The following is a 14,723-nucleotide window of genomic DNA, read 5'->3' as shown; positions in this document are numbered from 1 at the left end:
TTTTATAAAATAAAGGATATATAGTTTAAGGCATATAATTTGTGAAATATGCAATATCGCATTCAATGAGACATAAAATATTTCTAATAAATTTTCACAAAAATATAATGAAAATTGGAAATTGAAAACTTATCATTTTTCTGGCTTTCAAAACGATGTCTATGCACCGAAACTTGCCATTTTACTGGATATAAATCAACTGTACAAAGTTCATTCGACAATATGTATGTTTTTAATGTTAGAAATCAATGCTATGTTTTTAAGAATAGAAAATATCATGTTGATATAAAATTTAATAAAATATATTATGGACAAGGAAAACAAAACATGTTGTCGATGGTTCAATTGTGTTTGAATACGAACATATGTAGATACATTAACCTTTATATTTTTTTATTTTTAATTAATTGTGCTTTGAGTTTGATCTGTTTTTATGTTGTTATGTTCCGTAGATAATAGTATGTAGTATACAAGTAGCATTTATATATATATACACATACGTAACAAACATTGTAAGAGTGTAACAGATAACCAAAATATTGCAAATTTGATAAGACACATTTTAATAGAATCGAATTCAGATTACAGGCATACACTCACTTCACGCATACTATTTTCCACCATGTACGTCACAAATTTGTCTAAGGCCAAGATGCAAACCTTTTAAAAATAAATATACACATAGATCACACACATACACACATTGTTTTGATTGCTGTCTGCTAGCGAAGCCCTACATCAACAACTGTTCATAATAATTTGTTACATATCAGTTCATGAAGACGAAACACACTATTTACAATATTTTAATTGAATTAAAATGGAATAACAGTTAATATTCGTTCGTGTGTATGCCATTGATTGTTACTATGAACAAAAATGCCGTTCGATACTATTTTGAGATGGTAATGGATCTACGTTACTTGTTACCATTAATTCATGTTTTAATTTAATAAATCGTACGACCATATAGTCTAACGCACGACCATATAATTTAACGTGAACAGCCCGCCTCTTGAAAATCTTGAAATAAACCAAAACCAATAACACAAACTTAGCACCACAACAAATAATTTAATAATTGGCAAAGGATGCATCAAGGTTGATTTTATAAAGTACCCGCATCAGCAATCGAATACAATGAACAACTGATGTAGAACAATGATATGTCAAAAATATTTGGAAAAAAAAACAAACCGATGCCTAAGATTTTTATAAAAAAATTCATTCGGAAAATGTTAAAAAATTAATTGTTGAATAAGCTCTTCAAAAAGCAGAGCTTTCTTATTTATAATAACGTTTTATTTTGTTGTTGTTTTTAATTAAAACAATATTTTTGACAGCTAATTGTAGCAGCAGCTGTGCTGGTGCGGCTACCTACTTTGGATGTAATTAAAATAGGGGTGGAAAAATATTGTGCTAGGTATGAAAAATGTACGAAAAATGTGCCTTCTATTTTACCATGCTTGCCACATTCGTTCATTTCTTCCATTCTTATGCTATGTTCTGACAGACACTTGAACTACGTTGTTTGCTCTCAGAATTATAGCACATTTACATATGAAAATTATATGAAGTGGATTTACCATATTCTGAAAATAAATTAAGGCTTTGAGATCATTTTAAATGATTGTCAGCTGATATTTGTTGTACACACACTTGTTAAAAAAATGGTATCACGAATTTTAAAATATCCGGTAAGGAAAGTTCAAAAGTCGGACGGGGCCGACTACATTATACCCTTCACCACTATGGGTACATACAAGAGATGCTCATATGTAGAATTTCCTTTAGATAGAATAGACATAGCATCTATGGAGGACCATTGAAATTCAATCGGACGAAATTAACTGCGTAAAGAATATATATATTTAGACTAAATTAAAGCAGCCCATTCACATACCAATCTGAAATTTATGAAAAATTTAATATCAACCATCGAGCAAAATATGTATAAGATCTATATAAATAGACGTGTTTGAGCAACCGTGACATCCACCGTTTGGTATGATGCAGCACAGTACGCAATACTCGTTATTCTGGGTTTGATTTGTTACGTTTGCATATAGAACAAACTTAGACTTTTCGGTGCGACATTTACATAAAATCGGATGAATCTATATATATGGAAGATATATCTAAATCTGAACCGATTCCAACAAAACTTCACATACATCAATCTGGACCTAATTCAGTACTCTGTGCAAAATTTTGTCTCAATAGGAGCAATATTGGCAGTATGGTGCTCCATTTACACAAATTCGGACGAAACTATATATGGGAGCTATATCTAGATCTGAACCGATTTCAACAACACTTGGCATATATCAATCTAGACTCTGTGCAAAATCTTGTCACAGTCGGACCAATATTGGGAGTTTGGTGCACCATTTACATAAAATCGGACAAAACTATATATGGGAACTATATCTACATCTGAACCGATTTCAACCAAGTTTTGCATATATCAATCTAGACCTAATTCAGTACTCTGTGCAAAATTTTGTCTCAATCGGAGCAAAATTGTGAGTTTGGTGCACCATATACATAAAATAGGACGAAACTATATATGGGAGCTATATCTAAATCTGAACCGATTTCAACCAAGCTTGGCTTGGAAAACTATAGAACCCTATGTCTGAGTAGACGTGTTTTTTAATCGCAGCTGATCGCTTTCTTTATTTTGCTATTTACGTTCGTTACAAACTAAACAAATAAAACAAACTTAATTCTGCGAAGATTTTTGCCTGTTAATTATTAAATAAAGTGGTGACATTACTGATTTTTTTATATTTTGCGTTGGTGGATATTGCCTTGTGTTGCATAAGTTGCTGATTGCTGTTGTTGCTGTTTTCTATTGCCTGCCGACATTTTTTAATAATTTTGTTGCTGTTTGCTACGTTACTGATTTAAATATGCCGGTTTCTAAAGTTACAAAGTGCACAATATGCAACCAGTCTGTAACCAAAACACAGGCTAGTGTCTTATGCAAAGCTTGCAACAGCTGGATTCATGCCTCTTGTGCGAATATAGAGGAGAAAAATTTATGTGTTTTGAGGACTGTGAAGGCATTTGCTTATATATGTCCTGCTTGTGAGCCCAATCTCAACAACAAAGCCTGTAATGATGATGTTGTTGAAAAGATAAATAGCTTAACTGCCAAATTGGATGATTTTATGTCGAACTATCAAACTGAACAGAATCGACTTACAATGGTTCTCGACGACATAAAAAAGGAAGTCAGTTCATGTGTTGCTGAAATGAGGGCTGATATAAAGAAATGTGGTGACAATGTTCGTCGTATTGAAACAACTACTTCTGCTCGATTTGTAGCTCTGGAAAAAGAAGATAATGTGATGCACAAAAGGATGAATCGTTCTGACATTCTTATAGGAGGGTTGCCAGACGGACTGAATGATCTGGAAGCTCCTGTGATTGCTTTGGGCTCTGTTTACAACGTTCCACTCACCAGCATGGATATAAACCACGTATGTTATATCAACCGCAAAAAGCAAATTTTGGTGAAGTTCAATAAGGTGTCAAAACGTGATCTGCTAATGAAAGAGTACTTCAAAACTCGTAATCTTAAAGTTTCTGATTTGCTGGGTGACTTAGGAATTGGTTTAACTAGTCGTGTCTATCTGAACGATCATTTCTCTCCTGCGGCAGCGCATCTGAACTTCGTATGCAAGAAACTTCGTCGTTTGAAGGTGATAAACAGATTCAAAATTTTGAATTCCGACGTATTGAAGGCATGGCTTAAGTTTGATGACGGCAGAGAAGTCACTTATAACTCAAGTCAGTGTGATGAATTGCTGTGTGATGCTGAAGGCGTAAATATTTGATCTTTTTTATTTTTTTTTGTGATTTCTTATAAATATTATAATTGGTTTTTATTTTTTGTAACTGAAATTTTTAATTACTGATCTCATTTGAAAATTCGATCAGCTGCCTTAAATATGTGATATTTTGTAATGAATTTTGAAATAATAAGGAAAAGGTATTTAACATTTTATATATATTTGGTTCCCCGCTATATCAATTATTTTTCGTTTAATGTCTCTTAGTGCAAATTGTGGACCAGCGATTAGCAACAACGTGTACATAAATTCGATACTTGGCTCATGTCATGATAATTTTAACATTGCGCATTTAAACTGCCGAAGTTTAAGGCCATCTAACAGCTCAATTAAATTTTGTGAGTTGAGATCGATTTTATTTGGTTCTTCCTTACATGTTCTTGCACTCTCTGAGACGTGGTTTAAGTCTGATATCTCTAATAGAATGGTTGATATTCCTGGATATAGACTAGTAAGGAATGATCGCATTAATGCTCGAGGTGGAGGTGTTGCTATATATATTTTGAGTGGTGTGAAGTTTAAAATTGTATTCAAATCATCTGTCTTAGGCAAATGTGAGTCCATTTTTGTTGAGCTCTTAGCTGGTGATTCTAAGGTTTTGTTTGGTGTTGTATATCTGCCCCCACCTGGTGATTTCACTTTTTTCGAGGATCATCATGCTGATCTTTTTGAAAGATATTCCAACATAGTGGTAGTTGGTGATTTTAATTGTAATTTGTTTGATCCACACAGAGCTGCATGTGTTCGTAGTGCTTGTTTTCGTTTAAATCTGTCTATCATACACAATTCTAGGCCTACTCACTTTGATGTGTCTCATGGCTCAACATCTTTGATTGATTTTGTCTTAGTTAGTGATAGCTCTATGGTTTTCCTATCTGATCAAGCTATATGTCCCTCTGTTTCTGATCATTCTCTCATATTTGCATCGCTTAAATTTGCTGTTGAAAACGTGTTTGAATTTATTGAATATCGGGACTACTTGAATATTGATTGGAATGGGTTATGTTCGTATTTGTCTACCTTTGATGTCGATTTTCGCAATATTGTTGACATTGATGTCAAGTGTTCTGTATTAACAACCCTTGTTATGGAGTTATTCGGATTTGTTCCTTTAGTTCGAAAAAGGATTCATTATGGTGAAAATTGGATTAAGTCCAATTCCATTAAACTTGCTTGTTCCCTACGTGATATTGCTTTTTGTTCATATCAGTCCGATAAGTGCTATGAAAAGTGGAAAGTCTTTTGTAAGTACCGTAATAAAGCGAAGTCAGTTATACGACGTGAACGTAGGAGGTTTTACTCCAAAAAATTCAATGCTATGGGATCAACAGCTCTTTGGCGATTTCTTAGAGTATCAGGATGTTTAGGTAGAGATGATCTTACCTTGCATATTGATGTTAATGCAGTTAATTCGTCCTTTGTTACAAATGAATCTGAAGTTGATAATTCTGATTTTCCTGAATTTGATGGCATTGACTCTGGTTTTTCTTTTAGTTGTGTAGATGTTGATGATATTATTATGGCTCTGGGTAAAATTAAATCTAAAGCAGTTGGTGTAGACGGAATACCTTTGGAATTCTTAAAACTTGTTTTTCCTTACATTTCTAGTTATTTTTTGGACTTAATTAACTGCATTCTAACATCTTCTATGTTTCCTGTGTTGTGGAAGAAAGCTCGTGTTGTCCCTATACCAAAAGGCAATGTTGTACATAGCTATGATGATCTTAGACCGATATCAATTCTCCCTGTGTTGTCTAAAGTGTGTGAGCACATTATGAAAAACCAAATACTGACACATGTTAACAGATATTTATATAATGGTCAGTTTGCATTCCGTAGGAATCACAGTACTACAGGGTTGTTGCTCTATATGACGGATATGATTAGACATAACACAAATCTTAATAAGAATACGGTAGTTGTTTCTTTAGATCTCACTAAAGCATTTAATTCAATTTCTCACCAAATGTTGATGAATAAACTCAAGAATGAATTCAATTTTTCTGGTACTGCTTGCAAACTTGTTAGATCTTACTTGTGTGGTAGATCGCAATTTGTTTTTTATAATGGAGAATCTTCAATGTTACTCCCGCTTCAATGTGGTGTTCCGCAGGGATCTGTTTTGGGTCCGTTATTGTTTGTGCTTTATGTTAACAGTATTGCTGAGTGTTTTTTAACTGTACACCACTAATATATGCAGATGATGTGTTTTTAGTCTTTTGTGATGAGAGTGAATATGCTACAGATTTTGAAGAGGAAATAAATATTTGTCTTATACGTTTTAGGCAATGGTGTATCGATAATTGTCTCTTAATTAACCCTTCTAAGACCAAGGCCATTATGTTCGGTAGTCAAGCATATGATATTAATATTTTTTTAGCCCAGAATCGTATCAGTTTCGTAAGCTGTCATAAAATTCTGGGTATATTTTTGGATGATAAACTTTCATTTGAGTCACATGTTGACTGGATTAAACGCAAAGTTTGTTGTACTATTCGAAGGCTGTACTCTTCTAACTTGTTTCTTCCGGCATGGGTGAAAAAAAGGTTAGCATTTGCGTTGCTGATGCCCCATGTTAGTTATGGTTTAGAAGTGGTTTCTGGCACTATTGATCGAATTGTTGTTAAGTTAAGACGTATAGTAAACTGTATTGCTCGTTTTGTGTACGGATTAAAACGACGTGAACATATATCTGGTTATGTTGAAACATTATTGGGAGTTGATTTTGAGCATTTTCTTTCTAGTAAGTTGCTATTCACTTTCTATAAGATAATCAAGCATGGTGTACCTCTATCCTTAGCAAATATGTTTGGCTTTATATCTTCGTCGCGAAGTACACAAATTTATATACCTAGGATATTTTACTCTTCTTTTGAGAAATCATTTTTAATACGTGTTGCAAGGATATGGAATTATTTACCTGTGGAACTGAGACTTTTTTCACACTCCAATAATTCTTTCAGAGTAAAACTAATGAACCACTTTAAACTTCAGCGGTGATTATTCAATGATGAATATTTTCAGCATTCATATTTTTTTCTTCTTTTGAATCACATAATATTCAATATATATTCTAAGTCTGTCTTGTTTCTTTAACTAAATCTTGTTTATATTTGTTGCTATCGTGGTCAGTACTTGCATCTATTTAGCTGAATATTTTTTTATTTTGTTATGGCTGGGGAGCCAATTATATTATTTTATAACATATTATATGTAATTAGGTTATATCTATATAGTTGTTTATTTATAAGTTCTACTTGGAATGTTATGATTGTTAATACTATTTATTGGCCTTGAAGGCTTTAGTATTATGGAATGAATTGAATAAATAAATAAATAAATATATCAATCTAGACCTAATTTAGTACTCTGTGCAATATTTTGTATCAATCGGAGCAAAATTGTGAGTTTGTTGCACCATTTACATTAATTCGAACGAATCTATATATGGGAGCTATATCTAAATCTGAACCGATTTTCTCCAATTTAAATAGGGTTCGTCCTTGGGCCAAATGAGTGTTATCTGCCAAATTTCATCCAAATCGGATCATAAATGCGATCTGATTGTCAAAAATACATGGACGGACGGACATGCATAAATTGACTCAGAAAGTGATTCTATGCATATTCTTAAAAGGATTTATTTTGCCTGTTACAAACATATGCACAAATACATAATACCCTGTACCACAGTGTGGTGAAGCGTATAAAAACATGTTTTAATAATAAAACAGTGGACATTTTAGTTCCATCCGAACCTCGTTTTTAATGTTGGAAGAGTCGGACACATCCGACCTTCGCTTACAATGTAGGTGGAGTCGGACGCATCTTACATTCGCTTACATTGTCGGTCGATTTCGGACCCATATGGGATGGACGGTACAGATTTAGATATAGCTCCCATGTATATTTTCGTCCGATTTAAGGTAAATGGTGCACCAAAGTCCCTGTATATCTTTCGATTTGCACGAAATTTGGCATAGCGTACTGAATTGAGTCTAGAATGACGAGTGGTGAGTTTAGGGAAAATCGGTTCAGATTCAGATATAGTTCCCATATATGTTTTCCGATTTGACATAAATGATGTACCATTGTTTGTCCGATTAACACGAAATTTTGCACAACGTATCAAATTGAGACTTAAATGACGTTTTTGCGTTTTGTTGGTGTAGATGCAGCCACAGCTTCCATATGTCGAACGGGTAGAATGTATCAATTTTGCTATAAATCGTTTTCCATGGTACGCCGACGACTATAAATCTGCCCGAATGAAAGTTATCATAGGTTGCAGAAAGACATGAGTGTGTTCCTTCTTACTTCAACTCAAGAACGTTGACATAAAGACAATTTTTTAATTTTAATTTTTTAATTTATTTTTTTAATATTATTTTTTTATTTTTTATTACCACAACTTCACATCTTTCACTTTCAAAAATAAATTAGAAAATGAAATTTTACTTCAAAAGAATTGAAAGAACAGAAAGGCCTCAAGAAATGAATATCGGTACAACACCAGCTGAAAACCCAAATAACGAAACTATTTTAACAATCGGGTACAATACAAAGCCATCCAATTCAGAAGAAAGTACGATGACAACATTTTATTATATTTTATTTTGTTCTTCAATTCTAGTATGGATTTTGTTTCACAATGTAATAACAATTTGATTCATCTAAATGTTGAATCGGATGCTAGTTGTATGCTATTAACAGCCGTTATTTAATTTTTTACTATTGACATTACATTCGGATGGCTATTTAATTGTAATGGCCTGCGGAAAATTCTTCACTTTATCCTAGTTCATACGATAGCTATACACCCACAGAGAAACATGTAAAAATTTGGCATCGATTGGGTTATTCGTTTTTGAGTTAACAAAACCCAATTTTTGGCAATATCTTCAAAATTTGTTGAGATCTTGAAATTGTATTCATTCTTGAATTAGTGCAGGTTCGAATTAAATCAAGACACAAAATAAAATTTTTTGAAACTGAGAATGGGGGTATGTATGTTGACCAGTATGTATATATCAACGACATTTAATTTAAAACATCCAAGATGTGCCAATTACGTTTCGCCCTCAAATTCGTCTTGTTTCATAAACACCGTTTTATATCACAAATTTTCAGTGATAATTTTCTGTTCTCACACTCCATCGATCAAGTACAGTACACATAAGCGTTTCCAATAAAAATATTTAAAAATATTCCAAAAGATATAACAAAAAAAAAATCTTGTATTTCATGAATAGTGTTCGGAAAGTGTTGCCAATGTTCAAATTTGTACATTTTATGAACGCATTCGTAATGCGATAAATACTGGGTTTTTGTGTATGAGAGAGAGGGCACGTAAATATGAAAACGTTCATGAAATACATGTTTATTCTAACTGTATTCAAAGATTACATTTGTTTGAAGTATGAACGAGTGAACATGTATTGTACATATCACTTCAATAATTCATGAAATAATATTTTGTATACAAACATTTTTATTCATTTATTTCAAAAAATGTTTGCCTAAAGAACGGAAAAGGAACATGTATTAAAAACAAATGGCGACCTACGTAATGAAATTAAATATTTATTAAAGAATATTTTTGTAAAAAATAAAAATACAAATTCCGGTCATTTTAAAAAGGTAATAAAATATTTTTTAAATAGCTCATTTGGTAATAAATAAATAAATAAATTAAATAAATAATTAAAATAAATACAAATTCAGGTTATTTAAACAAGTTGGCTACCACTTTTAATGAATTTCGAATAATCTCAGCATTTCCTTCAGCGACTGTAGAAAAAAGAATTTCATTATTTAGATATAATGTAAACTAATTGTTTTCCGATTTGACATAAATGATGTACCATTGTTTGTCCGATTAACACGAAATTTTGCACAACGTATCAAATTGAGACTTAAATGACGCTTTTGCGTTTTGTTGGTGTAGATGCAGCCACAGCTTCCATATGTCGAACGGGTAGCATGTATCAATTTTGCTATAAATCGTTTTCCATGGTACGCCGACGACTGTAAATCTGCCCGAATGAAAGTTATCATAGGTTGCAGAAAGACATGAGTGTGTTCCTTCGAGGGAACATTGGCATGCAATTGTAAGGATACATATGCACAATATACCCAAAGTAGTGAAGGGTAGATAGTCGGCCCAGTCCGACTTTACTACTTTCCTTACTGGTTATAAATTAAGTAAATCATGAAACGTATTAATTCATAAAAACAAAGAAAACAATCAAAAAATCAAAAATTGTATTGTAGGATATTGTTAAGAATTGTCTAGCTTTGTGAATTTTTAAACAATTCCTAATTTTGTTTGAATTGGTATCGTTTGCCTAGTTTTGTTTATCTTTGTTGTATTAGTTCGGCTGTAGGCTTTTTAAAAGTAAAAATCGTTTTTAATTTTGATTTTTAATATTTATTGTTTCCAATATTTCGATTGGATTCTCCAATCATCCTCAGGGAATTTAAGAAATTTATGTTGTCTTTAAGTCAACGTTCTTACTTCAACTCAAGAACGTTGACATAAAGACAATTTTTTAATTTTAATTTTTTAATTTATTTTTTTAATATTAATTTTTTTTTATTTTTTATTACCACAACTTCACATCTTTCACTTTCAAAAATAAATTAGAAAATGAAATTTTACTTCAAAAGAATTGAAAGAACAGAAAGGCCTCAAGAAATGAATAACGGTACAACACCAGCTGAAAACCCAAATAACGAAACTATTTTAACAATCGGGTGCAATACAAAGCCATCCAATTCAGAAGAAAGTACGATGACAACATTTTATTATATTTTATTTTGTTCTTCAATTCTAGTATGGATTTTGTTTAACAATGTAATAACAATTTGATTCATCTAAATCGGATGCTAGTTGTATGCTATTAACAGCCGTTATTTAATTTTTTACTATTGACATTACATTCGGATGGCTATTTAATTGTAATGGCCTGCGGATCAGTCCAGCGACTGATCTTCACTTTATCCTAGTTCATACGATAGCTATACACCCACAGAGAAACATGTAAAAATTTGGAATCGATTGGGTTATTCATTTTTGAGTTAACGTGCCCGCTATTCGCAACCCAATTTTTGGCAATATCTTCAAAATTTGTTGAGATCTTCGCTTCAAATTGTATTCATTCTTGAATTAGTGCAGGTTCGAATTAAATCAAGACACAAAATAAAATTTTTTGAAACTGAGAATGGGGGTATGTATGTTGACCAGTATGTATATATCAACGACATTTAATTTAAAACATCCAAGATGTGCCAATTACGTTTCCCCCTCAAATTCGTCTTGTTTCATAAACACCGTTTTATATAACAAATTTCCAGTGATAATTTTCTGTTCTCACACTCCATCGATCAAGTACAGTACACATAAGCGTTTCCAATAAAAATATTTAAAAATATTCCAAACGATATCACAAAAAAAAAAATCTTGTATTTCATGAATAGTGTTCGGAAAGTGTTGCCAATGTTCAAATTTGTACATTTTATGAACGCATTCGTAATGCGATAAATACTGGGTTTTTGTGTATGAGAGAGAGGGCACGTAAATATGAAAACGTTCATGAAATACATGTTTATTCTAACTGTATTCAAAGATTACATTTGTTTGAAGTATGAACGAGTGAACATGTATTGTACATATCACTTCAATAATTCATGAAATAATATTTTGTATACAAACATTTTTATTCATTTATTTCAAAAAATGTTTGCCTAAAGAACGGAAAAGGAACATGTATTAAAAACAAATGGCGACCTACGTAATGAAATTAAATATTTATTAAAGAATATTTTTGTAAAAAATAAAAATACAAATTCCGGTCATTTTAAAAAGGTAATAAAATATTTTTTAAATAGCTCATTTGGTAATAAATAAATAAATTAAATAAATAATTAAAATAAATACAAATTCAGGTTATTTAAACAAGTTGGCTACCACTTTTAATGAATTTCGAATAATCTCAGCATTTCCTTCAGCGACTGTAGAAAAAAGAATTTCATTATTTAGTTATAATGTAAACTAATTTCAAATAATTACTTACCAAAATGTTTGTTTTGTGTATTTTGAGGAGTCTTATTTGTTGCAGCGTTCTTATGAACCAGTTGAATATCGCGACGGCTGACGTTCTCGTCTAGCGGCTTGACGCTAGAATAGATTTTATTCATTTTTGCTCAGCGTCATACTCAAATGTTCTCTCTTGCTCTCAGTTGAGTTGCCATATTTTAGGTAAAAATGAACAGTGCTACCAAATTTCAATGAGAATCTATATCAAAACATATGGCAGTGCTGTTAAAAAAACAAATATTTTCAAAGATTGTGGACGTTTTTTGAACGAATTAATAATAAAATGGAAGAAAAATAATTTTTTCAATAATTTTATCCAAGTTCCTTGACATTATTGTCTATTAAACAATAAATTGAATTTTGTTTGCACAACGTAAAATTTTCTGTCAGAAAATAAAAACATATAATTGACATTTTGTGCCGCTAACGCCAACTCTTTCGTTTGGTTTTCACGCCGGCGAAAAAGTATGACGCTGACTCGTGACTCTCTGGTTGCGTTTAGACTCTAAAGAAGAAGAATCAACCACCAAACTAAAGAAGGAATTATTGTCTCTCTCTCTCAATTTTAATCTCTTGTAACAACACTCCCTACATTCAATGTAGGGAGTGTTTCAAATAAATAGTGGCTTTTGGATGAATATATGAACATGTGGATGTATCGTATGTAAGGTACATAGGGAGTATGGAAAAAATAAAATATGAATGAAATTATGAAAATATTCATTAAATATGTATGTATGTGTGTATGAGGGTTAATCAAAATATTTTTCCCCATCGGATGTGTGCTGATTACGTGACCGGCACTGTATATCGGCCATTTATTAGATATATAAAGTTGTATGAGGCATAACCTTCGCAATCTAATGCGTTATTAGTATCAGTCCGCGCTTTTGGGGGTTTCAGATTTTAGGAAAAATCCCCATTAAAAATTGTTTTTGGTGTACATAACGGTTTACATAAATCGGTTTGTAGAATTATTATTTGTATAGATTCACTTTTTGGTATGTTTCCGAGTATCTGTCAGTATACCTATGGTGGATGGTATCCAAAGTTCGGCCCGGCCGAACTTGCCGTTTTTTCCTTTGTTTTGATATCATAAAGGACATTTTTTTATCGTAGTAAAAACTTCTGGAACAGAATGCTGTGTTCGAAGATAAGCCACATAGCCCAATATGCCTGGTTCATTTTGAGGTATTATGAAAATAATCATAGACATAACTTTTCTGTTTCCGATATCATGAAGTTGTAATTCTTTTCGAATTTATAAGAGAAACAATGACATAAAAGGGACAATATCTCCTGAAGGAGGTACCCTTCATAGCGTATACGTCAAATATAATCCACTGGATTTGTGAACAGGATTAACGTGATGTATACGCTATGGATTTGACGTGATCCAGTGGATTTAGTGTCTAATAGCGCACTAACACTTTTACAATACCATTTGTTCGTTTTCCTGAATACAAAAAGTTGATAGTATTTTTTTTTAAAACCTCTTGATTTTATTTCTAATATCACTTTAAATTAAATATGTATTTTTTATTTTATTCTCCTAAAATATGTTTTGTAATGAGTACATATGTTTTGTATAATTTTATTTGTAAAAAACCTTTAATGGCTTGCTGTTAAATAGCAAAAATTCGCTAAAGGTAATGTGGGGGATGACTTAGAAGCTAAAGTAGATGGGCGATTTATTGCACTGGCAGGTATAGACGGGATGGATCCGATGGGAAGATTTGCCTGTAATCATACAATTGGAAATATTTGAGACTCCAAATTAGATATACCCCTAAAAAGGCTTACGTTGGGCGTGTGTAATCATAACCTCCATAGCTGTAGTCATCTCCACTCTGGCCACTACCTCTTGAGGGTTCAACGTTTAATTCATTATTCAAAAATTGGAAACGATTTCTCTTGTTGTCCAAGCCAAATTTGTTGTTGTCCGAGCCAAATTTGTTGTTAAAGCCACCCACATTTTTATCAAGAGTTTGAGGTCTGTAAATTTGCAGGAAATACGAAATAGAGAAATTTGTTCGTACTAAATTTAAATAATGTGCCCCACTCACTCTGGAATATCCAAATCGAGTTCTGTGATGGGATGATAACCGAACTCATCAGCTGTGTATCTAGTTCTGTAGCGTTTTCCATCAGCGCCGGTAAATGAGTACGAACCGCTGACAACGAATGTTTTGTCATCCTTCAATTTACCAACACTTGCTACTTCAATACCATTTTGAGTTTTCAATCTAAAATAAAACAAAAAACACATATTTAGAAAAAAAACACATTTTAACGTTTTTGAACTCTTCGATCCATACTCCAATTTGAATTTCTTGTTGCCACTGATATTTTGCAATTTGTCTACTTTAGCTTTCATGACATCGCCGCTGTATATGACGGCTGGCTTATCGTCATCAATATCCTCGGGTAGGGTGTACACATCGCTGGGATTGTATTTGAACAGATCGACATTATTATCTGTAAGGTGCTTGACATCGGCGGCTACATACAGCACAGCAGACAATAAAATGATCTGTAGAAAAGGTATATTAAATGATTTTTGTTGTGTATCTTTACGTGCATGAAATTACAACTTTTTTGCAACTTTTTGCCAATTTTAAGAAATATTTAAAAATGCAGCTGTAATTAAGGAAACATTGAAGGACAGTCTGATAATAATTCTGAAAATTTTATAAATTTTTCGTTTTTGAGTTTTTTTGTGTACATTTCTACTCTTCTAGGCGATTTTGGCAGTTCCCTATTTC

The 14,723-nt window shown here is 32.3% G+C and overlaps 1 protein-coding gene across 1 annotated transcript; it reads right to left on the bottom strand.

Moving 5' to 3' along the window:
- Positions 1–13,649: 13,649 nt before the first annotated feature.
- On the bottom strand, positions 13,650–14,491 carry LOC133323190 (uncharacterized; the record flags this gene model as incomplete). The annotated part of the gene is made up of 4 exons (XM_061532141.1): positions 13,650–13,698; positions 13,762–13,953; positions 14,025–14,204; positions 14,277–14,491. Coding segments are annotated over 4 exons (636 nt in total), but the record flags the coding sequence as incomplete, so codon positions are not given.
- Positions 14,492–14,723: the final 232 nt, after the last annotated feature.

Source organism: Musca vetustissima, unplaced genomic scaffold (assembly GCF_032173495.1).
Source record: "Musca vetustissima isolate MV318-11 ecotype Yass unplaced genomic scaffold, APGP_CSIRO_Mvet_v1 utg1756, whole genome shotgun sequence".
Classification (NCBI taxonomy): Eukaryota; Metazoa; Arthropoda; class Insecta; order Diptera; family Muscidae; genus Musca; species Musca vetustissima.
Note: the sequence above shows the minus strand (reverse complement) of the source record. Positions and strands in the feature narration are given on the sequence as shown.